Source organism: Pan troglodytes, chromosome 12, assembly GCF_028858775.2.
Source record: "Pan troglodytes isolate AG18354 chromosome 12, NHGRI_mPanTro3-v2.0_pri, whole genome shotgun sequence".
In the NCBI taxonomy this organism is placed as follows: domain Eukaryota; kingdom Metazoa; phylum Chordata; class Mammalia; order Primates; family Hominidae; genus Pan; species Pan troglodytes.
Window position 1 is genome coordinate 95,782,509 of NC_072410.2, and position 25,772 is coordinate 95,808,280.

The 25,772-nt window shown below is 50.9% G+C and overlaps 2 protein-coding genes and 2 non-coding genes across 16 annotated transcripts; 1 reads left to right on the forward strand and 3 right to left on the reverse strand.

The window, feature by feature from the left end:
* The first annotated feature begins 2,639 nt into the window (after positions 1 to 2,639).
* Positions 2,640 to 3,924, forward strand: OST4 (oligosaccharyltransferase complex subunit 4, non-catalytic). Its single transcript, XM_016948222.3, has 3 exons — positions 2,640 to 2,821; positions 2,953 to 3,090; positions 3,691 to 3,924. The coding sequence occupies exon 2, from the start codon at positions 2,954 to 2,956 to the stop codon at positions 3,065 to 3,067; it is 114 nt and encodes a 37-aa protein (XP_016803711.1). The 5' UTR covers positions 2,640 to 2,821; position 2,953; the 3' UTR covers positions 3,068 to 3,090; positions 3,691 to 3,924.
* Positions 3,794 to 24,359, reverse strand: AGBL5 (AGBL carboxypeptidase 5). 13 transcript variants are annotated; one of them, XR_010148994.1, is made up of 17 exons: positions 23,971 to 24,358; positions 22,862 to 22,948; positions 21,243 to 21,503; positions 20,843 to 21,014; positions 20,357 to 20,520; positions 19,607 to 19,784; positions 19,161 to 19,339; positions 18,272 to 18,728; positions 17,618 to 17,787; positions 16,971 to 17,106; positions 15,806 to 16,008; positions 15,003 to 15,217; positions 6,766 to 6,918; positions 5,668 to 5,780; positions 5,318 to 5,364; positions 4,706 to 4,839; positions 3,794 to 4,320 (listed from the first exon to the last, which is right to left on the reverse strand). XR_010148994.1 is itself a non-coding variant. In XM_016943019.3 (16 exons), exons 1-16 carry the CDS (start codon positions 24,042 to 24,044, stop codon positions 4,149 to 4,151), a joined length of 2,868 nt encoding a protein of 955 aa, XP_016798508.2. In that variant the 5' UTR covers positions 24,045 to 24,359; the 3' UTR covers positions 3,794 to 4,148.
* On the reverse strand, positions 23,124 to 23,196 carry TRNAA-AGC (transfer RNA alanine (anticodon AGC)). The gene has a single exon. It is a non-coding gene; the product is annotated as a tRNA-Ala (tRNA).
* Positions 23,540 to 23,628, reverse strand: TRNAY-GUA (transfer RNA tyrosine (anticodon GUA)). The gene is given in 2 exon segments: positions 23,540 to 23,575; positions 23,592 to 23,628. It is a non-coding gene; the product is annotated as a tRNA-Tyr (tRNA).
* Positions 24,360 to 25,772: the final 1,413 nt, after the last annotated feature.

Consider the following 25,772-nt stretch of genomic DNA (forward strand, 5'->3'; position numbering starts at 1 on the left):
GCATCACTGCACTCCAGACTGGGTGATAGAGTGAGACTCATCTCAAAAAAAAAAAAAAAAAAAAAAGTGATTTGGGCCTTGGGTCATGCCAATCCACATGGGACTTCAAGTTTGTGGGGAGTCTTGAGCAAAAGCCCACTTTTCTCCAAAGAGATGCACTTTACTTTTCCTTTCAGCTCTTCCTCCAGGTTTAATACTTTAGTAGCCGACCTCCCTGAACCCAGTTCCCCTTCTCCCAGGTCTTGTTGCTTTCTCACTCCTGAGCCTAATCCTGGCCTCATGTCCTTTCCTTGAAAATGTCACACTAATCACAGAGATTGAGCTCCACAAGTGCCCCCCAGTCATTTCCCTCCACATCCTCCCAAATCCCCCCAGGACGAGGCTGTGCCTGTCTCACTTCCCACATAGTTTTTTTATCCAAGCTTGGTTCGAGATTTGTCAGTTCTTAGTTAAGTCTAGTTCAGTCTCATAGACTGTTTTTTGTTTCAGTTCTTCCAGGCACTGGGCCAAATGACCCATCCAAAGCTGATAAAGACTCACTGACCTAGGCACAGAAAGTTCTGTGAGGTGAATGAATTTCTGGGTGGTCCTAAAATAAATCCTTTCCTTCTTGTGCCTAACCCTAGGACAACCTACCGAGTCCACAGTTTGACCTGGAACATGGAGTGGAGGTAGGAGGAAGAGGTGACACTGCTCTTTCACCAGTTTCTAGAAACGGTGAAATTTTACCCTCTGGGCCTCAGTTTCCTTCCATTTTTTTTTTTTTTTTTTCCTGAGACAGGGTCTCTCTCTGTTGCCCAGGCTGGAGTGCAATGTACAATCTTGGCTCACTGCAACCTCCGCCTCCTGGGTTCATGCAAGTCTCCTGCCTCAGCCTCCTGAGTAGCTGGGATTACAGGCATGCACCACCAGCTAAGTTTTGTATTTTTAGTAGAGACGGGGTTTCACTATATTGGCCAGGCTGGTCTCGAACTCCTGACCTCAGGTGATCCTCCCGCCTTGGCTTCCCAAAATGTCAGGATTACAGGTATGAGCCACCATGCCTGGCCAGTTTCTTTCTTCATAAGATGATTTTGAAGGCCCCTTTCGGCTCTGCTAGTCTAGGATACTATGCACCTGGGTCAATTGGTTTTAAGCACTTCCAAGGCTTGCTTTCCTGTCATTTTCAGTCTAGAAAGTTTAACTTCCAGGGCTGGCCTAAAGGTAGAGCTTATTTTTAAAAGGGAGGGCTAGTTCTGATTCAACAGTAGACCTAAGTGTTTGGTTGGACTTGGATCTGCTTCAAATTTCCAGGAGACATGAAGCATAATGATGTGTAATCCTTAAGACCTAGACCCTTACTCTCCCAGAGAGGAGCTGGAAACAGACCGCTTACTGAGGGATGCATAAGGGAGTACCTGTCTGGGGTTTCACCAGTGTTATGTGGAGGGGACTCGGCTTTCTAAATATCAAGCTTCTGGGAAATATTGAGTGGGGGCTGGTGGTGAGGTGGGGGGAGGCCACGGGAACTACAGACTACTAAAGGCAGGGATTATGTTTAGGAGCCACGGGGCTGAAGCCCTGGGTGACAAACTGTTGATGGTCCCAGGCCAGGGAAGGCCACTTTGGGATAGTGCATCCCCAGCTCAGTGCACACAGGCGGGAAACTGGTCCCCTGTCCCAAGCCCATAGCATCTCCTGTAGAGTTTTCTTTGGCTCCGACAAGCAGAGGCCTCCCCTGAGCCCTGGCCCCCCTCTACCGCAAAGCAACTGGCTTCCATTACCCCTGACAGCTCCAGAGCAACAGCCCAGCCCCCGGCCCCGGCCTGGCTCAGTGCCGTTCCCTTTTATGGTGAAGCTGAGAGAAAGCATGGAGTGAGGGGGGAGAAAGCTCTGGCTGGGCAGAGGCTTGGAGAGTTCCAGGGTGCCTCTCCCCTCGCCAGAGACCCTCGGGTACCCGCAGCCACCGCTCTTCGTTCTCTTCGGCGACCTAATCTGTCCTGAACCCAGGACCCCTCTTGCTTGTCCCAGTCCTTCCTCCTCTTCTCCATTCCTCCCCTTCTCCCTCCCCCACATCCGGGGGGTGATTTCCCACTTGGCCGAAGTCCTACGGTTTGGGTTTTGATTCCGGGAGGGTCCGCCCTATTTCCGACGCCCACCTCCGGGGGGTAGGGTGGAGGGAGGGCGCCCGGCTAAGACAGAACCTGGTCAGATCACAAAAGGCAGGATGGTTCTACTTGGTTGCATGTGGGTCACAAAGGATGGCGCCGGAGAAAGGAGCACCCGGCAGCACCAGCCCTGTCCCCATTCTACAACGCCTCCCACCCCTGTCCCCGCCGTCCGGGCCAGGGAGAGGGCACTGAGGGCAGGACCCAAAGGAAGCACCTGGTTGGGCCGGGCCGGGAAGCGAAGGGTGGGCAGCAGTACTGAGGGCCGGGGCCGGAAGGGGGTTGGAGTATCCCGCCGGCCCCGCCGCTGCACCCTCGCCCCAGCCCACTCCTCGGCCCCGGGGAGGCGGCCACCACGGCTTCGCTAGCCGCGTCCCGAGCCACGCCAGCTGCAGCCAGCTGTGCGGTGCCGGGCCCAGGCGCGCGTCCGCAGCCCCGCCCCACCCCCTACGGCTGGACCTCCCACCGCAGCCGCGCCCGAGGCCCCGCCCCAGCCGCGGCCGTAGCGCGCCGCGCGGAGCCGACGAGACGGCGGGGCTAGAGAGGCCGTCCCGACCGCGCCCCCCGCCGGAAGCGGCTTGTTCGGGCCTGAGCTGGCGCTACGAAGTTCCGGTCCAGGTCTCTGACTTCGGGCTTGTTCGCTGGTGGCGTCGGAGCCGAGCCGGACTGGTCAGGTCAGAGGCACGCAGGGGCCGTCCCACGGGCCAGCCCCGCCGTGGCCGTGGCCGGCCCGTGGGGCGAGGACGGGTTCTTGCGAGGGCGAGGAGTGCGCCAGCCCGCAGCTCAGCCCCTCTCTTCTCCGCAGGATGATCACGGACGTGCAGCTCGCCATCTTCGCCAACATGCTGGGCGTGTCGCTCTTCTTGCTTGTCGTTCTCTATCACTACGTGGCCGTCAACAATCCCAAGAAGCAGGAATGAAAGTGGCGCTTTCTCCGCCCCAGGTAACGGCCCGGGGCTGTAGCGCCCAGTCCCCAGAGCTGAGTGGCGAGGCCGCGCCAGGGCTAGCAGGGTTCGAAACTTACAATCAGAAAGTGTCGGGCCAAGCATGATACAGTCCAGAACTGGGCCCCTTTATCTGCACAGAGTAGAGAGCGCGCTGTCCTCTCCCCGTAACCTGTTCCCTGCTAGAATGGGAGTGGGTTGCCTAACCCTCACAGTCCCCAGTAGGTAGATACCCAAGTTGGGAGTATAGTTGTAAGGAGGCACTGACACCGGTAGGAACGAAGGTACCGAGGGTACCATCCAAGTATGAGGATTTGGGCTCTTAAATAGCCCTCATTTTCCCCAGGTTGTTTAGGCCTTATTTGGGCAGATTTTTTTTGGTGAGGGGGGTGACAGATGTAGAATTCTGTTTCCATGTTCTGAGGCCAGGGGTTGGCTGCTGACCCAAACTATAGAGAAGGAAGGGGGGGCTTTGGAGCCAGCCTTAAGTGTGGGTCACAAGTATAAAGGGAACATGGATGGGCGTTACTTCCTGAAGGATTCCCCAGAGGAAAGCTGCAGCATTTTCCTTACCTCAGGTCTTTCCCCCTCTTTTCTAGGGTTCCAGGACATAGTCTGAGGCAAGATGGAGGGTATGAGGGGCCTTCACACTTCACTTCATCCCTTCTACCCATCACAACATACAAAGCAACTACACCTGGATTTTTCCAAACAACTTTTATTTCCTCAGAGTCTTCCTTAATCCTATGGAACAAGAAGCTGCCACTGAATAGGGCCCAGTATAGGGGCTTGCTTTTCTACTCCCTCCCCCCAATATAAAAATATAGACTTTTTTTTGTGGTCCCAAAATCTTGTGCTGCGGAGGGAGGGAAGGGGTGGCAGGTCCCTGTTTTGTTCTGTCTCAAGGTGATACTCTGTAATGCCTTGGACAGCGTGGCTGGCATTCCAAGGACTTAACGGCTGTCACATGGAATCAGCGGCCTGGAGGGGAACTAGCATATTTCCCACTGTTACCCCATCTTGGGGCTATATCCTGGGCTTGAACATAAAGGCATTATCAGACCCGGGGAGAAACAGTCAGTGGGGGAGATTTAGGGACAAAACAAACCTCAGGTTGGCCCAAGGGACCCCTGCTGTAACAATTCCAGGATGGGGAGTCAGATAGACTACAGGATATAGGAGAAAAGGCAGGGGCAGAGCGGGGCCGTGGGGGCCTGGCCTGAGGCAGCCTGCAACAGAAAAGAGAGAGGAATCAGGGCTGTGAAAACTCTGCTCCTCTTCTGTTCTGCTAACCAGGGGCTGGGAAGTGAAAGAAGTGGAGCGAGATGAAGATGGGTAAGGATGGACAAGTTGGTTACTGCACAGTGGTTTGACGCTGGAACCAGCCAGCTCCTAGACCTTAGGCCCTGACTAAAAGTTGTTTTCTTTTGCTTTGGATTGAAGACTTGGCCATGGTGGGGGAAAAAAAAATCAGGGACTAGATTCTTAATGAAAGTACATTTAGTCTTTGTGCTCAAAAGGAGTAGGGAAGCAGAAAATTATTCTGAATGACAGAAATGGGAATGAGGGGACAGAAGTGAGGGGTGGTGTGAGGGACTGGACCCAAGTGCTCACCCTGGTGTAGCAGAGCAGGATCCCGGCTCCAGCTCACTGCTCTCCCTGGTCCGGGGGGTAGGGGATGTGGGGCCTGAAGAGCCTTTCATCCCTCTGCGAGTCGGCGGTGAGCCCTGGCCCAACCTGGGCCTAGCCTGTGTGGACAGGGTTTGCGCTAAGAGGCTGGATTCTTCCATGAGTTTTTTGCTTTTAGTTTGCTTCTAGAGTTTCCATGCATAAGAGTGTTGTAGTATAGGGATCAGTAGAGGTACTGGGACATTGAATTCTAGCTGAGAGGGTGAGGCAAGATAATAGCCAGAGAAGTCCTGGATTCAGTCCATGACTATGCACTCCAAGTCTATAACTAGGGGTGGCAAACGGATCCAGCATTTAACCGCCATGGCTACACCATGACTAAGGTCTGGGTGAGTAGAGAAACACTGTGTAGAAAGATAGTGGAGGGTTGGTAGACCTCTCTCAGAGCCCTCTATGCTTTAGCCCCTGCCAGAGCAGTGTACACTTCACCCATCCAGTCAGCCTCTGCCTATACTCAGCTTTACCTAGCATGGGGATCTGGACTGAATCGGAGTTGGTGGCAGGGCTGTTCCTAGCAGCAGCAACCAAATGTGTTACCTGGGGAATCCGGGACCCCTCCTGGCGGAAACTCTCCTCGGACAGGTCTGGGCAGAAAGAGAGGAGAAGCTAAGGGCAGGGGCAGGGAAAGCCAAAGCTAGCAGGCTAAGGTTGGGGTATATCTGGCAGGGACACAGGTTGAAAGCAAGCAAATGACCTGGCTGATGGGGATGGTGGAAGGCAGGAAGGGGACTGGACAGACAGGCACTCAGGCACCAGAGAAGCTCTCTGATGTGGCCAAGGGTAGATGCAGTGAAGCAGTGCTGAGCATTTTCCCTCCCACTACCCAGAGGAACAGTGCCTTGCTGGGTTCTGCCAGAGTAGCTATGCTGGAGACCCAAAAATATTACCTGCAATCGAGTCTTGATGCAGGGCATCCGAGCTCCAGTCCCTAGCAGACCTTTCCCGATTACCATGACAGCCTCTGGTTTGTCTCCAGAGGACAAGAGTGAGCAACTGCTCCCTAGGGAACAGAGGAAACTGATCAGGGTAGGGGTCACAGAGAAGAGGAGGTAACTTCCAAAGGATCAGGGTTTCTTAACCTTGGCACGTTGACAATTTGGGTTGGATAATTCTTTATCGTGGGGAGTAGTCTTGTGCATTGTAGGATGTTTTGCAGCATCCCTAGCCTCTAAACAATTTATGCTGTTTCCTCATCTCCCTACTCCTCAGTGTAACAACCAAAAATGTCTCCAGATGTTGCCTGATGTCACCTGGCAGCAAAATCACCCCTGGTTGAGGCTCTAGTCTGGTGGTCCAAGGGGTGGAGCAGCAACTCCAGGCTAGAATCGGAACGCACCCAAGCTTAACTCCTGTGTCAGTTTATACTACCGCAATCATATGTTTAGCATTTGAGGATCAAGTCAGCTCTACCCAGGACTGGTGGGTTCAGTGCTACCCATTGAGGAGAGTTGACAGGTTGGGAGTAGGGGGTCTTTGAATGAGGTAGAACATGTTGGACTAGAGTCTTAAAATCATTCCCATCCCTTTCTTTATATAGCTGGGTCTATAATTTAAAGGAGAAGAGATGGCTTTGTGTGAATGATACGGCTACACACAGCATTTAGCAGTGTTGACAGGAGAAAGTCCCGTCATGCTTTTTTCATTCTCCTGTTTTGTCTAGTGTTGCCCAGCTCCTGGAGTCAGGGAATTTGTATAAGTAGCATTTTGCAGGTAGACAAAGTCTTCAGGTTCCTCAACTGATAAAATGAGATTAAGTGTGCAGAGCAGTGCCTGGCACATAGTAAATGTTCAGTAAATGTTAACTATTGTTTTATTATACAGACACATTAATAAATTCCAGCTTCCTATACAAAGGCACCAGTGTTAGAGGTTTAGGATACCAAGAGGATAAGTGATGCCCCTGGTCTCCCAACTAGGCTTAAAGAACCTGGCCTGGCCATGGAGGAGGCTGGCAAACCCAGATTTCAGTGGCAGCAGGTACAGACCTGGTATGTTGAACGAATCAGGCAGTAGACAGGAGCCCAGCTTGTGTGAGGAGGCTGGGCCAGAACTAGTAGGAGCTGGGGATGGAGCGAGGCTGCCTGCAGGACGATGGTTCAGGGGCTGCTGCCGCCGTCTCCTGTCCTGGCTTCGGGGCTCTGAGTGGAAGAGATACAAGCAGATAAAAGGGCAAATAAGTGGGGCACTATGAGGCAGCCTTCACTGACCTGCTGGCTTCCGTGGTCAAAAGATGCCAGTTTTCAAGCTTGTCATCAGACCCACATCCCTCTCCTGAAGTAACTATTAATATAAGATGTGCAGAAAGACCTACTATTTATTACAGTTATCCATTCTCCACCAGCCTTCATCCTGCTAGTTTTTTTTTTTTTAAAGGTTTCCACTCTGTCATCCAGGCTGAAGAAGTGCACAATGGCACGATCATGGCTCACCGAGCCTCAGCCTCCTAGGCTCAGGTGATCCTCCCACCTAGCCTCCTGAGCAGCTGGCACTATAGGTGCCCGCCACCATGCTCAGCTAATTTTTTGTTTTGTTTTGTTTTTGAGACAGAGTCTCGCTTTGTCGCCCAGGCTGGAGTGTGGTGGTGCGATCTTGGTTCACTGCAACCTCCGCCTCCCGGGTTCAAGCGATTCTCCTGCCTCAGCCTCCAGAGTAGCTGGGATTACAGGCGCATGCCACCATGCCTGGCTAATTTTTGTATTTTTAGTAGAGACAGGGTTTCACCATGTTGGTCAGGGTGGTCTCGAACCCCTGACCTTCTGATCCACCCGCCTTGGCTTCCCACAGTGCTGGGATTACAGATAGGTGTGAGCCACCGCACCCAGCCTAAATTTTGTATTTTTAGTAGAGACGGGGTTTTGCCATGTTGCCCAGGCTGGTCTTGAGCTCCTAGGCTCAAGAGATCCACCCACCTCCGCCTCCCAAAGTGTTGGGATTACAGGTATGAGCCACCGCACCTGGCCAGTTTATTCTTTTGGCAAAGAAGTTACTGAGCTTGGCTAACACAGCTTTCCTTGGTTCCCCTCTTACCACTGATTGCTTCTCTTCCAGCTGTTCTTCCTGCCCCTTAAATGTCAAGTCTTCCCCACCATTCTGTCCTTGGGCCTCTCCTGCTCTACTTACTCTTAAACTCCCAAATCACTCTGTAGCCCTTTTCTCCTGAAATCCAGCTCTAATTGTCCACTGGAGATTTTTTTCCCAAGAAAGTCCCCTTGACAAAACAAAACTCATTCTCTCCCTTTCTTTCATTCTTCCTGTCTTCGTGCAAAACCCAACTGCTAGAAACCTTGTTTCATCTTTCTACTGCTCCTCTCTTAGATTTGCATTTGTGTAATCAAATCCTACAATTCTATCTCTGCATTCACCTAAGGTTTTTTTTTTTCTTTTTTTTTTTTTTTTTTTGGAGACAGGGTCTCACTCTGTCACCTAGGCTGTAGTGCAGTGGCATGAACATGGCTCACTGCAAACTTGACCTCCTGCATCCCAAGTAGCTGGGACAACAGGCACACGCCACCAAGCCCAGCTAATTTTTAAATTTTTTGTGGAGATGGAGTCTCACCATGTTGCCCAGGGTGGTCTGGAACTCATGGGCTCAAGCGATCCTCCTGCTTCAGTTCCCAAAGTGCTGGGATTACAGGTGTGAGCCATTGCACTGGGCTTGAAGATCTAAAGGATGAAGTCTAAACTTTTGAACACTACACATTCAAAGCCTTGCCCACTATAGTTCCAGTCTGCACATCCCTAGTAGGATGCTGATTTGATCCTTCATACCCTCTGCTATACACCCCATGGCTACTAGTTGTGTGTGGTTCCTCTGGAACTGTTTCCTTTTCTAGTGAAACCATGACCATCTTTCATGTCCCATCTCAAATGTTACCTCTCTTACTTGAAGCTTACTTGACCATTACAGGCAACATTAATTGTTCTCTCCTCATTACCTTCATCCTTTGTTTGTGTGGCTAGTAGTTTATGGTTTCTGTTTAATTAAGTTAGTATGTGTAAAGTACTTAAAGGCACATACTACTCAATAAACATAAGCTAATATTTTTTCTAACTGGAACTTGAGTTTCTTGGGAGTAGGGACTTTGTTGCCTCCAACACTATATATCCCAGTGCCTGTAAAATGCTGCCTGAAAAACCAGAGACCTTAATCAATGTTTTGTTTACTTGAACAGCAGACACCATGAGCTGGATCAATCATCTGTGGGAGTCTAAAGGCATACAGTTATATCCTTTGGGGCAGCTGTCTCTGGTCCACTCATGTCTCGAGACTTATTACTACAAGTTCTGAAGGGTGGGGCCCAGGGGGACAGATGGTAAATGGATGGGGTAGGGAGGCTTGCAGCTTTGGCGTGTCCTTCCTCATCACAGAGGAACAGCAGGTGCCAAATGCTCTCAAACTGATGGGCTATTAACTTTTCATAGAACTGAATTCACCAGAGGTGCCAGCATGCCAACTGACCATTAATAAACGTGTTGGATATGAAAATCCTCTAACTTAAGAAGTGACAGTAACTTCATCTTCCCAGCCACACTGGGAATTAGCAGGCAGTGACAAGAATACTTTTGAAAGGTCCAAACCAGGTCAGGCACGGTGGCTCACACCTGTAATCCCACCACTTTGGGAGGCTGAGGCAGGCGGATCACCTGAGTTTGGGAGTTCGAGACCAGCCTGACCAACGTGGAGAAACCCCGTTTCTACTAAAAATACAAAAAATTAGCCAGGCGTGGTGGTGAGCGCCTGTAATCCCAGCTACTCCAGAGGCTGAGGCAGGAGAATCACCTGAACTCGGGAAGCGGAGATTGCAGTGAGCCGAGATCGGCCACTGCACTCCAGCCTGGGCGACAGAGTGAGACTCTGTCTCAAAAAAAAAAAAAAAAAAAGGTTCCAAACCAAAATGGAAAAAAAAAAAATTGAATGGAAAAAAAAAATCGATACTTGTATGAATAAAGAAGAAAGGGAGAGATCTCAGGATGGAAGCTACTCTATTATGAGGAGATATGCTGGGTACCAATTATAGGTTAAGATGGTGGTCAGGAGTCAAAAACGCCAGGCACGGTGGCTCATGTGCCTTGGGAGGCTGAGGCGGCTGGATCACTTGAGTCCGGGAGCTTGAGACTAGGCTGGGCAACTTGGCGAAACCCCATCTCTACTAAAAAAAGAAATACAAAAATTAGCCAGGTGTGGTGGTGTGCACCTGTAGGCCCAGCTACTAGGGAGGCTGAGGCTGGAGGATCACTTGAGCCAGGGACACGAAGGTTGGAGTGAGCTGTGATCATGCCACTGCACTCCAGCCTGGGTGACAGAGCGAGACTGTCTCAAAAAGAGTCAAAAACAACCAGATGTTAGGGGGCTAGTGAGAGTTGGCACAGGTTGCCAATAGGATAACAGAAGTCAAGACTCGTGGCCATAGTCAAATAACCTAAAACATTAGCTACCACCAATGACAGAGATAGTCTAGGGCCCAGAGCCAAGTAATTCTGTGATTAAAATGGATGTCAGGATGATGTCCAGCTGACAGTGCACAGGAGGCAGAAATCATGAACTTGATAGAGGAAATAGTTTAGATAATTTGAGAAATATCTACACACACAGGCATGCTGAAACCATATTAAGGGACAAACCTTCACCCTACCCCAGGAAAGGGTAAAAGCAAGTGAGAAAGAACAAGCAAGAGTGCAAGAGTGATGTGATCAGCTCTGCTTCCAGAGGTTATGAAATGGTATCTTATGGCAACCAGCCAGATGTTCCATTTTGGGGGTGGTAGGATAGTACTGGGCAAAGGTCTAAGAGGTCTGAGGGGAGACTGATCTCCCCTTGAATGAGTCAGAATGGGTGTTCTAAGGTCTCACTGTTTACAGCAGCAGTTACTTGACTTGTGCCAAGGTCCTGTGTGTCATCCTCCCTGAACATCTTTGGAACCGTCCCTAGCACTCCAGATCTTAGTGAATCCCCGGGACAATCACAGACCTGATTTATGCCCTCTGAGGGGTAGAAAGGTGAGACAAGCATTCTTTTTTTTTTTTTTTTGAGACGGAGTCTCGCTCTGTCACCCAGGCTGGAGTGCAGTAGCGTGATCTCGGCTCACTGCCAGCTCCGCCTCCTGGGTTCACGCCATTCTCCTGCCTCAGCCTCCCGAGTAGCTGGGACTACAGGCACCCACCACCACCTGGCTAATTTTTTGTATTTTTAGTAGAGATGGGGTTTCACCATGTTAGCCAGGACGGTCTCGATCTCCTGACCTCGTGATCTGCCCGCCTTGGCCTCCCAAAGTGCTGGGATTACAGGCGTGAGCCAACCGCGCCTGGCCGAGACAAGCATTCATTTGGTTCCCAACTTCTTGCTTTTTATTCATTCAACAAATACTTGCTGTTCACTTACTAAGTGGCAGGCAGAGGACTAGATGCTAAGGGCATAAGTAGATGTGTTAGGAGACACTTCCTGAAGCTTTTGTTTGCAGTGGAAAAAGTAGCCTTAAAGCCCTCTTAGTTCCTCTGTCTTCTACCATCACTGAATCCTGCCCCCCTTTCTAATACTTATCTCTCTTTTCCAGATGCTGGTATTGGCTCTGGTCATCTCACCCCGTTTCCTGTCCAATATGTACAGTTCACAGACAGTGTCTTACACAGTCTTACGTTTATTCCCATTTGTAGAAACACACAGTTGTTGCCATTGTCTCAGTTAAGCTCATAATCCTTGTTCTCAAGACATTTCAGCTACTGCTCTCTTCACCTAATATCCTTGGTGACGGGCTTGGCCTTTTGCATACCCACCTAGGTACACAAGCTTTTTGTCCTCTCCACCCACCAGCTCTGTTCCTGCTCCTGGCTGTCATTTCTCACTTTGGGAATGTTTCTGTCAAACTATGTCCTACCTATTTTTCAAATTATTTCTTAACTGAACATTCTTTGGCTAATTACTCTTGTGTTTATCTACCACAGTAGTTCCCCAAACCCTCAGGATGTTTACAGTGTGTGTGCGCTCTCATGTTGTATTTACTGTCCTGTTTCCCCTATTAAGTTTCAAGTCAATCAACCAGGAATTACTTAGTACTGACTGTGCAGATTTTCTATTGGTAGGAGGAAGTAACAGAGAAATAGAATACATGTCCTTCACCTCAGGGGGCTCAATGCAGTGTTGTGCATTGGAAGCGGGGCAGGGAGGATGTCAATAAAATAGTGATTAAAAAGTGCCTAGCCGGACGCCATGGCTCATGCCTGTAATCCCAGCACTTTGGGAGGCTGAGGCGGGTGGATTGCCTGAGGTCGGGAGTTCAAGACCAGCCTGACCAACATGGAGAAACCCCGTCTCTACTAAAAATACAAAAAAAATTAGCGGGTGTGGTGGTGCATCCCTGTAATCCCAGCTAATTGGGAGGCTGAAGCAGGATAATCACTTGAACTTGGGAGGAGGTGGTTGTGGTGAGCCAAGATCATGCCATTGCACTCCAGCCTGGGCAACAAGAGTGAAATTCCGTCTCAAAAAAAAAAAAAAAAAAGCCTAGACGGGCACAGTGGTTCATGCCTGTAGTCCCAGCACTTTGGGAAGCTGAGGCGGGTGGATCCGCCTGAGGTCAGGAGTTCAAGACCAGCCTAGCTAACATAGTGAAATCTTGTCTCTACTAAAAATACAAAAAATTAGTTGGGCGTGGTGGCGGGTGCCTGTAATCCCAGCTACTTGGGAGGCTGAGGCAGGAGAATCGCTTGGACCCAGGAGGCAGAGGCTGCAGTGAGCCGAGATTGCACCATTGCACTCCAGCCTAGGTAACAAGAGCGAAACTCTATCTCAAATAAAAAAAAAAAAAACAGGGGCCTAGAATATTCCAGTGACAACCTAGAAAAGGCTCTTTACTATTTCCCTTTGTAGTCAGGAAAGGAGAACTTAGGATGCTGATGAAGGAATTCCCAGGAACTATGAGTTAAGAGCTAGAAGAGGCTGACCAAAAAAGAATGAGGTTGGGCGCAATGGCTCACGCCTGTAATCCTAGCACTTTGGGAGGATGAGGCTGGTGGATCACCTGAGGTCAAGAGCTCAGGACCAGCCTGGCCAACATAGTGAAACCCGTCTCTACTAAAAATACAAAAATTGGCCGGGCACAGTGGCTCACACCTGTAATTCCAACACTTTGGGGGGCCGAGGCAGGCGATCACGAGGGTCAGGAGTTCAAGACCAGCCTGACCAACGTGGTGAAACCCCATCTCTACTAAAAGTACAAAAATTAGCCAGACGTGGTGGCGTTCGCCTGTAGTCCCAGCTATTCCGGAGGCTGAGGCAGGAAAATCACTTGAACCTGGGAGGCAGAGGTTGCAGTGAGCCAAGATCGCACCACTGCACTCCAGCCTGGGCAACAGAGCAAGACTCGGTCTCAAAAAAAAAAAAAAAAAAAAAAAAAAAAAATTAGCTGGGTGTGGTGGCATGCACCTGTAATCCCAGCTACTCGGGAGGCTAAGGCAGGGGAATCGCTTGAATCCAGGAGGTGGAAGGTTGCAGTGAGCTGAGATCACACCACTTCACTCCGGCCTGGGTGAAAGAGTGAAACTCTGTCTCAAAAAAAGAAAGAAAGGAAAAGAAATAGAAGAAAAACTTTAAGCAGATTTACCATGGGAAACTAGGCACACTGGAGCATGAGAAGATACAAGTTGGAACAGCTGTGCAATCTTGGAGAAACCACTCTTAAATAGCCTCAGTTTACTTGTTGGAAAAATGGAAACACCATCCATCCCATAGCGTCTTTGTGAGGATTAAATGAAATTTATATATATGATATTATCTTGTTCACTGTTAAATGCTATGTAAACATAAGGCATTATTATTATTTTTCAAACACAGTGCACAAGTGTCCTTTCCTGATGAAGATAGACTCTCAAACAATGGGGCCTGGAAGCAGATAATCAAGTTGCCTGTCAGGGATAGAATATCTCAATGGTCACAGCTGGTAAGGACCATTGCCCTCTCCTCCATGGCTTCTCTCGCTAGCAGTCAGATTTACACAGCCACTGACACAGCACATATCTGGTCTGTACCAACAGCTAGGGTGCAAGCTGGGAAAAGCTAACAAGGATGAGTATGCTGGAAGACCAGCAAAGCTCTTAGCCCCAGCTGACAAGCCTCCATACTCTGGGCAAGACTTCTGTAGTGCAGAGGCCAGTACAGTATTGATTTGTGGTTTAGCGTACTTCCAGAAGTGGCACTATAACAATCTCTCCCCCTCCGCAATCCAGGTTACTCCCGTTAATTTTCTCTTCTTTTTCCCTAAAGGCCTATCTGTTTCTGGTATATAATTTTGACCCAGAATCTTATCAGCAGGGTCTCATCAGGCAAAACCCGGGGGTTACTAATGCACAGTTAAGCAACTGTGCTCACTGCTGGAAAGAGCTAGACTGCTGCATTTTATACCTAGAAAAGAAATTGTCTGCAGTTGTTCCATTTTTCTTTGGAAGAGTTAGAATCCTTCTGATATCACTTTCTTTTCTTTTTTTGAGGCAGAGTCTTGCTCTGTTGCCCAGGCTGGAGTGCAGTGGCACGATCTTGGCTCACTGCAACTTCCGCCTCCTGGGTTCAAGCGATTCTCCTGCCTCAGTTACCTGAATAGCTGGGATTACAGGTGTGCACCGCCATGCCTGGCTGATTTTTGTATTTTTAATAGAGGCAGGGTTTCGCCATGTTGGCCAGGCTGTTCTTGAACTCCTGGCCTCAAGTGATCTGTCTGCCTCAGCCTCCCATAGTGCTGGGATTATAAGCATGAGCCACTGCACCCAGCCCGGTATCACTTTCTTAATGAGCTCTGAAGCCAGGAAAAATTTCAGCCCATAAAGACCACAGATAAGATTCCCCATCATTCTACAGTGCTGCAGTTTGGATTCTGAGGACATTCCCTTAACTGCCCCCATGAAGACAGACTGACATTGTCTGTGACGTGGAGGCTCCATGTCCTGTTTGGCACTGCTTCAGCTAGTGTTTCATCCTTGGAAACTTCCCTGGCTCCTAGCATGCACTGAAGCCCAGATACCCAGACTTCCCCCTCTGGCCACACACAATACCGCTCTGGAATCATGCCGCAGGGGAACACCAAGGTCGTAGGAGAGGCCACAGGTTCTGCTACAAACTAATTTTATTGATTCACCCCTTGGTCCTGGGCCAACAGTATATCTTCAAGCTCTTACTTCCCCCAGCAATGCCCCAGACAACCGAACACATGTTGCAGGGGCTCCCAGACTGGCTTACCTCTGACGGGGCCCAGCACCCGGTGGGTGACCTTTTGGGTACTAGAGCCCAGGCCTGGCAGCCCTGCAGGCCGACTGCCATGAAAAGGAAAGCTGGGGGAATTCTTCATCTGTGGAGAATTTTGTTGGCTGCTGCTGCTACCACCGGCACTTGTGCCGGTGCTAAAACTTCGTGCCCGACTCAAGGTGTTTTCGGAGCAGGAGACAGGCAACCCACTGCAAAGAAGCAGATGCCAGTTAACCCTGGGCCAGGAAGGTTGTGTCCTAAGGCTTTCCCTAGGATCTGCTGCTCAGTAAAGCTTCACCTCTGGGGTAAAAAGGCACAGGGACCCATCCCAAGGAAGAAGTGAGGAATTCATATCCGTGGATGAAGTATCTAACCTGGGGAATACCAGCTAATCTCAAAACGTCTTAAGGGCCATCCCTGAGCAGCTTTATCTCCCAATGAATTTCACCCCTACTGCCTTGGCACTGACCCTTGAACTCCCTTCAGTCAGTCATTCACAACCCTTGGAAGCTGAGGCCTGCCCCACTGCAATTATATTTGATTTTGTACAGGGCTCTGCAGCAGTGAATCCCACACCTGATACTCAGATCTCTTAGGTGTATGTAGCTCAGAATAAAAGGGAAGAGGATCCCATTCTAAAAGAATAAACTAATCTGACTAATTTTAATTTACCCTGAAGATATTTGCCATTTGGCACTTTGAGGAGGATGGAAGGAATATAAATCCCTTGGAACTCCTAGCTCTAGAGCCCTGTCCCACTGTCCTACCCTTTCTCCCTCCTATTTTGCTGGCCTTACTTGTGACTTTTGGGTGGAGTTCGAAGGCCCCTCTTCTTGTTGACACCCACATTCAGAGTGCTGCTTAGGCCTCGGCTGTTGCGTACATGTTTCAGCATCCAGGCCCGTAGATTAGTAAGGCTGCTGTGCTCTGACAGTACAATTCGGGGCCACGGATTACATTCCGCCATGTCCAGGGCTGCAATGGCCATAGCTCGTCCCACCTGTGGGGTAGTCCAGTTTGGCTCAGCATGCTGGTCCTCCCATCCAGGCTGCTACCTTGGGGTGGGTACACAGCACAGTGGAAGGGAAGGAGGGGCCAGACCTATAATTTGCTCATTGGATGCCCTAACCTTTGTGCCCAGGCTGTTTATTGCAAACGGATTTGGAGCTGTTCCCTAAACTACCGCCAATTTGGGGGCCCTCTTCCATTATGAGGGGCAAGGTGTGTCCTTTCTTTCTGGCTGGTGCCATGAAGGAATTCTCCTAGCAGGAAAGGGGTTTGAATCCCTTCTGTAACCTACAGATCTACTTTTTTTTTTTTTTTGAGACGGCATCTTGATCTATTGCCCAGGCTGTAGTACAGTGGCGTGTGATCTCGGCTGACTGCAACCTCTGCCTCCCGGGTTCAAGTGATTCTCCTGCCTCAGCCTCCCAAGCAGCTGGGACTATAGGCATGTGCCACCATGCCCAGTTAATTTTTGTATTTTTAGTAGAGATGGGGTTTCACCATATTAGCCAGGCTGGTCTTGAACTCCTGACCTCAGGTGATCCGCCTGCCTTGGCCTCCCAAAGTGCTGGGATTATAGGCATGAGTCACCGCACCTGGCCAGCTCTTTCTATTAGGATAATAGGAATCATTAAGACCACTACAGTCAGGTTGCTTTTGAGCCCAGAAACTAATAAATCCAATAGAATGAGAAAGACAAGCCCAGAGGCAAAGAATCTGACTCAGAGGTGCTAGGGGATTCTCTGTGATGTGGGGTCAGATATAGTGCCTGTTCATCCTTTCAATACTATTACAGTCGTAGTTATGCTCCTGTTAACTGAGGAAAATAATCATAGTGGTGAGACGGCCATAGTGATGAATATCTCTTCAAAGGACCTTAGAGTCAGGCACTAAGAGTGAAGGCCTTTCCAGACTATAAGGTTTCTCCCTTTTCCCACTTACACCACGTATTCATACCTGCTCAAATAGTTCCACAGTGTATCTGGAGGGGAAAGCCGGCGGGGGAGGGGGGCTGGCACGCCCATTGTCATGGCAGGCAGCAGGGATGCTGTTTACTGAGCGTCCAGTGTTGTAGTTGCATTCAAGTGTGTAGCTAAGACATAAAGACCTTTATCAGTGTCCCGCCTGAACAGGTATCAGGACAGAACCATAGAGGACAACTTAGGTGGTCTAAGGAGGCAATCACTTGGAAAAAAGTGAACACAAATGAAAGTGCTAATAATCCATAGCAACTAGCAGCTGACCTTTGTACTGTACCATATACCCAGAGAGTCCCCCCAAGGTAGAGTCCTAGACTAAACACAATAATGCTAATTGTAAGGTTCTCTTTTAAGAAGACTAAGGTGGTTCCCTCCCTCTCAAACACCCTGAACTGGGTGTTGTTTTTTGTTTTTTTTTTTGAGACGGAGTTTCGCTCTTGTTGCCCAGGCTGGAGTGCAATGGCGCGATCTCGGCTCGCCACAACCTCTGCCTCCCAGGTTCAAGCGATTCTCCTGCCTCAGCCTCCTCAGTAGCTGGGATTACAAGCATGCACCACCACACCCAGCTACGGTGTTTTCTTTAGGGAAGCTATTTCATCAACTATATCTCAGCTTCCACCCAACCTGTGGATTATCCCTGAGGCTTTGTAGATTGCAACACGGCCGCTTCCCTCTTTAGACTGGCCATCTCTACGGTCTCGGGCATACATATTCTTCTCTGAGAAATTGCAGCCCTGGAAGTCGAAGTGGGCTGAATTCAAGGAGATGAGCTTTGGATATAGCATGTTTTCCACCTGTTTGGGGAAGAAAAGTCAACTCAGAAGGAGAGACAGAAGGGACAAGGTGCAAGGAAGAGGTAGCAAGTATGCGACCATGTGACTTAATACACAGCAGATACCATCACAACCATTAACAGTAATCAGTGCTGCCTGAATTCTCAGTTTGACATTACTTCTAGGTGTTGGGAAGCAATTCTTTTTTTTTTAAGCTTTTAGCTTCCTCCCTCCAACAATGCAAAATTTTCCTTCTCTGGATTCCCAGACTCTAGCAGACTATAATGCAGTTAGCTTTCCTTAATAAAAGGTCATGATGTAACGATTGAGACATTATCCCCCTGTGCCATCTCTTCTTGGCCCTTCAAAGCTTTTTCAGAGGTAGTCTACACAGGCCTTCCTTCCAGAAGGCTACCTAAGGCTATCTTCCTTCTGTTCATGGCCTAACCCCATCTCCTAACCTGCAACACTTCTCACACTCACATGACATTCTTAGGACTCCCACCTGGGTGCTCTCATCACTAAAGCTGTTTCCGTACATGAAGCAGCCCCTTTTGGAAGCATGTCCATGCAGGTCCACATAGTAAGCAACGCCACTCTCTTTGGGGGGGATGGTATCAGGGGCTGGCTCTTCAAGCCCCGCAGACTGTTGTGGCATAATCCACACACTGTTGAGCTTCTGTTCTGCTGGCTCTGTTTGTTTCCAGGCTTCAGCGTTATGCCTGTCAGCTGAGTGCCCACACTGAGCTTCATTTTGGAGATTGTTGGCTTTCTCCAGGTCAGAAACAGGAGCATCAGGAGGGAGACAGGGACTGGGCTGGTGCTCAGAGGAACTCTGGGAGTTCAGACGAGAGTGCACATGGTGGTAGAGAAGCACAGCTTTGGCCCCATAGATGGCCGGGTGCAGGATGGCATCAGGCTTCAGGTACTGACGGTTCAGATTCACTCCACGTGAGTCTGTGCTGTACGAAAACAAGGACTGAAGCAGGTTCTAGAGGACTGGGCCAGTGAAAGGAGACACTAGTGTAGATGAAAAGGAGACCGTAGGAGACTGACTTATCAAATGAGAGGCTGAAGCTATGTTAGGAAAGAAAGAATTGAAGACAGGGCCTCTCTTTGATCTGCTGTCACCCTTACCATAGAACCCTAAGGAGCTTCCTCAGGGTAGCTGCCTCCACCCAGATGGGCCTGCAGTCATCCTAGTTTGGTTCCTTTCTGGGAGTGCCACTAGATATGATCTCATGCTTTCTCAGGAAGATGAGATGGGCTTGCCTTTATTAGGGTGCAAGAGGACTGGGAACACAGGAGAAGCCAGAAGGCTGACAGAATTTCACTGAGATGCAGGGCATGAGGGGAAATGGGAACAGTCCAGACAGGCTGGGGAAGCCACTTACCGGTAGTGTCCCCGGACCACACCATCGGGGTTCAACATGGGAATCAGCTTAAAGACGAAGAGGCGACGGAGGGTTTGGGCCCGGGGATCATCAGGTCGGAGGATGAAGTCCAGAAAGCCATTGAAGACAAAGCTAGATGGAGTCTCCCCTGGGTGTACTCTACTGCTTAAGAAGAATATCTGAGGTAGAGAGGAGAGCAGACATTAAGTCAGTTACCCTGTAGTTCTACTTTGACAGTATATGGGGGGTGTCATGGATGAGGCAGGAATAGCCGCTGGATTTCCAGCTGGCTGAATCTGCAAGTGGAGCAGGGGCCCTCACCCTTGCCACACGCTGTGGGCGGAGGCCATGTCCAAGATGCCTAGAGATAACATAGTCTTTAGCTATAAACAGTACCTGGTGCTAGAGAAAAGCCAAAGAACTACCTTTATGCTATTTCCACTCACCCTCTTGCCTGCGAAACGAAATGGTCGAGGGGTGCTGGTATCAGGAAATAGCTGCTCTAGACGGGGCTCTCGATCTTCTCGAAGCCCATGGCAGGAAGTGATCGTCAGCAGATCTACACGAAGTCCATCCAGAGAATAGCAAAGGAGCTCCCGATGGTAATAGATGGTATCCAGGGGGCTACAGGGAAAAAAAAAAATTAAGCCAGGAGAAGTCCCTAAAGTCCTAGTAAGAGGTAGGCCTTGTCACCAGCCCAGGATCTGTAAAATCTGGTCCTTCACCCTAACCTTTGGGGCCTTATAGTCCCTCACAATGTTAAATGAGGCTAAGGATTTGAGTGGGTTTACATTGCCAGAATGAAGAGTACAGGACAGGGTGAACTTGTTTTTCCCCAGTTTGTGGCTTCCTAGAATAGATTACTTAATGTAGTCCGAGTTGTTCTCCGTGGGGGCAGATAAAAAAGGTATACTGAGTCACATAATGCTGGCTAAACTCTGGATAATTAATGGGAGCTGGGCTAGTAAGAGGTCTGAACTGGGCAGGTGAAAGAGTGGAGGGCAGGTGTCGATATGCTGAGATCAGGGTCATACAGAAACATAGTTTTGAAAGGTACTCAAAGTCCTGTCTGTACATTCTGTACAGAAAAAAGACGGATGAAAGTTTGGTTCAGAGCTCTAAGAGCAAATTCCAGAAGTAGTGGAGGTGCTGTTTGATCCAGGACTGTGTGGCAGGAGTAAGAATGGGGCTGGCACCTGCTATGGGTAGGGTGGTTCTCCGGAAAGCGCTGGTCTAGCTGGTTTAGCAGTTCCTGGCAGTCACTGTAGGAGAAGGGGTAGCAGAAGGCGAAGAAGGTGGTGGCCCCACGGCCCTCCACGAAACGATGAACAAAGGATAACACAAACTGCGTCTCTGTCATCTGAAGAGCAGAGGAGGAAGAGGGAGGGGCAACATGCCATTGTCAGAACTGAGCTCCTACTGGGACCACCAGGAACTGACCTCACACCCTTAACACCTTTACCAACTTCCCTCCCTCTGACACTTTCTATATGAAAAGTGGCTCCTTCTAGGCTTCCTGAGGCAGGGGCTCATCTTAGACTCTAGCTAACACTGGAGAAAAAGCTGATACTTAAACCTGTTGTCCCACCTGCTTCATACTTGTATCAAGGAAAAAAAAACGCTTTACTTTCCTCTCTACTTTTAGCACCCAAGTCTTTCTTTCCTCCTCATGGAGAACTTACCTCAAAGGTGGGCCGGTCTCGAACGCGTTCCCAGCGTGGCCGGGTGGGCAGTGTGCGCACAAAGGGGGCCATGCCCTGGGAATACAGCTTGCTCTGCTTGTTCATGTTCATAATGTTGATCTTGATGAGTTTTCCTGGCATTCCTCCCCGGACGCTGAAGTAGAACCATGACCTGAGGACCAGAGTAAGAGAGAGGTCATTTCGTGTGGAAGGGTTGGAGATATGGTCTGTGGGAGAGCTGGAGCCAGCCAAACTGGGAAAGGGCTATTTGGCAAGGAGAAAGGAGGGACGATGGGTCAGAAAAGGACAGGGAGCATGCTGGGTATGAACAGATAAGTCAGAGGGCTAACTAAAGCATGGGTTTGGAGCCTTTTTCCACCCTCCATTTCGTTCCATATACCTGTTCCCATTCTCAAATTCCGTTTCAGCACAGTCTGGTCGGGTCCACACGTTGAATTCATAGTCAGGGGAAGAGGCAATGCCACTGGTCAGGGCTGACGCCCCACCTCCTACCCCTTCCCCATCACTGGACAAAGATTCCACCTTCTCCACGTGGGCTAGATTCCCTGAATCAAAGCGAGAACTGAACAGCAATCCCCCACAGCGCAGCTCCATGGTGGGGCTGGGAAAGCATCCTCCTGCCCCGCTCTGGCCCTGAGAGCTGGGGGAAAACAAGGGTTAGGTTAAGGAGGAAAGGGAAGACAAATCGAAGAGTTTTCTGGGTATCTCTTGATAAATAAGAGCTATTCTTAGGGAGTGCCCTATGAAACAAAAGGCTCTCTCCCTCTTAGAAAACACAGAAGTGGTCTTCCAGCAAAGGCCAAGAGAAAGCAGCATTCTGTACCCCAACACTAAGGGTTGTAAATGACCTAAAGGGACCCCATTTTACTTTAGCTTGGCTGTTCCCAAATAAAACTCAGTGGCTTAACTATGTTGAAAAACACTAAACTCTCAGCTGCTTTGCAGCCCAAAGATTAGAGAATATAATCAGAGAGGTCAGATTTTCCAAACCTAGCCAAGATACACTCACCACCATACATGGCCACCTTTAGAGATGGGCCGTTCTGGATCTCTGGCTCTGCACTCTCCAGCACAGAGCAGAGAGAGGTATCGAGGTTCTGAGTGTAAATGGGTAGTCCTCTCTCCAGCCTCTGTCCTCACAAGTACTGAGCGGACATTCTGGTGTTGCTCCCCTGAGCCCTGGAAGGGCTGGTTCTTCCTTTTTTGTTCCTACCTTATGCCTAGTATGGAGAAAAACTATAACAGTGGTGCCTCTGCCAAGCCAAAGGCTACTGGGCTCACCTAGCGACTGGAGCTCCCTTCCAGCCAGGGCATGGGTCTGTTTCCATCCCCCTCCGCCCCGTAAGCACTGCACCCTGAGAAAGCTACCCTAGTAGCTGTGGATGAGTAATGGGTGTTCTCAGCACCCCTAAAAGAGGTGGGCTGCTAGAGTCCCACTCGGGGGCAGGAGGCTGGCTTCTCTACCCTCGACTCGCGGGGAACCGTCACACCGAGCGGGCTTGCCCTGGGCAGGGTGGGACTGGGAGGCATGGAAGGGGTCGAGACGGACTCCCGCGGCAGGGGGTTAGGCAGGGAGGGCCTAGGAGTCAGAGGTGAGGCCACGGAGCTGGGCGGGGTCGGGACCGCGCAAGCCAGGTCGGGAGGGGGGTGCGGGGTGGCCTTCGAGGGGCTCGGGCTCAAGGGGCTGAGAGAAGGGGGCGGGGCCGGGGCTGGCGGGGCCGGGGCTGGCGGGGCCCGTAGTCCGCGCAGAGCCCCTCACCTCTCTCCGGGCCGGTGATCCCGCTCCCTCTCCCGCTAGCGAGGCCGCACCTTGGGCCCCGGCACCCGGGCCCTCCACCCGGGCCCCCAAAAAAACCCGAGCGCCGCGGTGCCGGGACCCCGCTCTGCCAGGAAACAAGAAGTCTCTCGCCTATTGGCCGCGGCTGCAGCTGGCGACCCGCCCAGTAAAGCTCGCTACCATTGGTCAGCTCTCAGGGTTCCTCGCACGTTAGTGGGTACCTGAGTGAGTGTCGTTCGGGGACGATGGCGGGCAGGAGCGGCCGGAGGGTTCTAGCAGCGTCTTCCGGAAGACGGTTAACGGCCTGCCTGCCGGGAGGCGGGAAAGATAAAGTGGCAGAAACTGGGACTCAACTGCGAAATAAAAAGACATCGTGCGAAACTCCTTATTGCTTAACAGTCTTGTGTCTCTAAAACATAGCCCACTGCGCCGGGAATCCCTCCCGTTTTGTGTTCTCTAGTGTGACGGACGCAAAAAGCTGAGTGGAGGATGCGGGCATCGATCCCGCTACCTCTCGCATGCTAAGCGAGCGCTCTACCATTTGAGCTAATCCCCCGTCTGCCACTTAATTCCTTCCCTTTGCCTTACAGGTTCACTGCACTGTTCACTGACCAGCGGATCAACCACAGTTCAGGACATTTATTTAGCAGAGTACAATACAGTGGCATCCATGTGCAAGATTCTAAAAATCAAGCATATAATCGTGTGCTTAAGCAGAAAACATTCTAAAACACGTTATCACATGTACATTGAACGCAGAAAGAGCGTTACCGTATACTACATACTACGGTGTGCCCTATGGACTGACGGCAGTACGAATGCTAAGTCATAGGAGGCCTCCAAGCCTTTCCCCTTATGGGATAATTGAATTAAGTTGAGGTTAAAAATTACAGACGAAGTCCTTCGAGCCGGAATCGAACCAGCGACCTAAGGATTACCACGCTCCATCCACTACAGTCCTCCGCTCTACCAACTGAGCTATCGAAGGCTCCGCTGCGATAAGGTGCTGCTGATAGCCCTCTAATGCTTACCGCAACCTCATCCAGCCATGACACCCCCACTTTCTCCAGCTGAAGGAACCTGCCAGGGCAGGAGACCCATGGGACCTCACAGAGCTGAGAAAGCCGGAGACCCAAAGGCAAGGAAAAGAAGCTGCCCAAAGTCCGGGTTCTCAGGCCAGAACGGAGGCCACACCGGCCCTGAGCTTCCCGGCTTTTTAACAAAATGTTCCCAACACCCCGCGGTGGTTTCTCCTGGACCGCGAACGCCGAGCCCGCCGCCGCTTCCTGGAGCTCCAGGGCAGCGCTTGTGCCGCGGTACCCGCACTCACAGGGGCTTTGCGACCGCGACGCGCAAACCCTGCTCGAAAGCCGATGGGCCACTTTGGCTGCTCCTGCTCCACATTTCCCTTGGCTTCTCCGGACGTGCTCTCCTGACGCCAACGACATTCGCTCGGCCAATTAACTCAGGTTTTGTCAGGCTCTATTCGTCCTGACCAGTGCAAGAGAGACGGCGACCGCGGGGTGCTGCAGGCTTCGGCGCGGCGCGTTATCGGGCTGTGCCGAACCCCCTGGGCCGCCCTGGGATCGCGGGCCTGGCGGCGTGGCCCGAGGGCTCGGGGAGAGGGCTACGCGCCAGGAGAGGGCGGCGGGGCTGCAGTACAGGCTTTCCTGCCCTCGGAAGCGCTCGCAAGCCTGGGGGATTCCCCTGCGGTAGACCTGGGATGGTGGGCGGCGCGCGGCCGGGTGGGTCCCTGCAGCCTCCGAGGCCCACGTGAGGTCGGGGTCGGGGCGGCTGTACAGTGCCCAGCACAGGCCACTGGCCTCCCTTGTGGGTCTTTGCACAGGTCCGCTTACTCTCGGAAATCTTGGGTTCCCCAGGGCCGGGGAAGGGTCTTCTGCCTGGTCTGGGGCCCCTCCCCCGACACTGTGGATGTCTAGGTGTCCCGGGTGGGGTCAAGGAGTGACCCCACGGGTTCCCCCATCTTTGTCCCTATCCAGCTCACACCTTCGCCTGTCTTTTGCATGTGTTTTTTCCACAACCTTTTGCTCACCGGGTTTTTAACAACAGAAATAAACCTAACCCCCAACTCCTCTGTGAAGCCTTGCTTGGTCGTCCTGTGGGGTGGGGGTGTGCCGGAAGACCTGGCCTCAATTTCCAGCTCTGGGCCAACGTCCTGTGCTACCTTGAGCCAACATCGCCCGGGAATCCAGGTCTGGTGATGCTTTCTAGCCCCTTGCAGCTCCAACATTTGATGGGTTCTCTCGGGCTGAGCTTTAAATCCGAAGTTTCTAGATATAAAGTTGTGTCAACATTTAGATAGAAGAATATAGAAGATCTGCATAGCTTTTATTATTCAATATCAAAAAATCACGTTCATGGCCAGGCGCGGTGGCTCACACCTGTAATCCCAGCACTTTGGAAGGCCGAGGTGGGCGGATCCCCGGAGTTCAAGAGTTGCAGACCAGCCTGGCCAACATGGTGAAACCTGTCTCTACTAACATACAAAAATAATTAGCAGAGGATGGTGGCGCGCGCCTGTAATCCCAGCTACTCCGGAGGCTGAGGTGGGAGAATCGCTTGAACTCGGGAGGCGGAGTTTGCAGTGAACCGAGATCGCGCCACTCCAGCCTAGGCAACAAGAGCGAAACTCCGTCTCAAAAAAAAAAAAAAAAAAAAAAAAAAAAAAAAAAAAGCAGCCGGGAGTGGTAGTGAGCGCCTACCACTCCGGTAATCCCCAGCAACTCGGGAGCCTGAGGCAGGAGAATCGCTTGAACTTGGGAGGCGGATTGCAGTGGGCCTAGAGTGCGCCACTGCACAACAGCCTGGGAGACAGAGAGAGACTCTGTCTCAAAGAAAAGGCCACACGCGGTGGCTCACGCCTGTAATCCCAACATTTCGGGAAGCCGAGGCGGGTGAATTACCTGAGTTCAGGAGTTCGACACCAGCCTGGCCAACATGGAAACCCCTTCTCTACTAAAAATAAAAAATTAGCCGGACGTGGTGGCGCATGCCTGTAATCCTAGCTACTCGGGAGGCTGAGGCAGGAGAATCCCTTGAACCCAGGAGGCGGAGGTTGCAGTGAGCCGAGATCGTGCCACTGCACTCCACCCTGGGCGACAGAGCGAGACT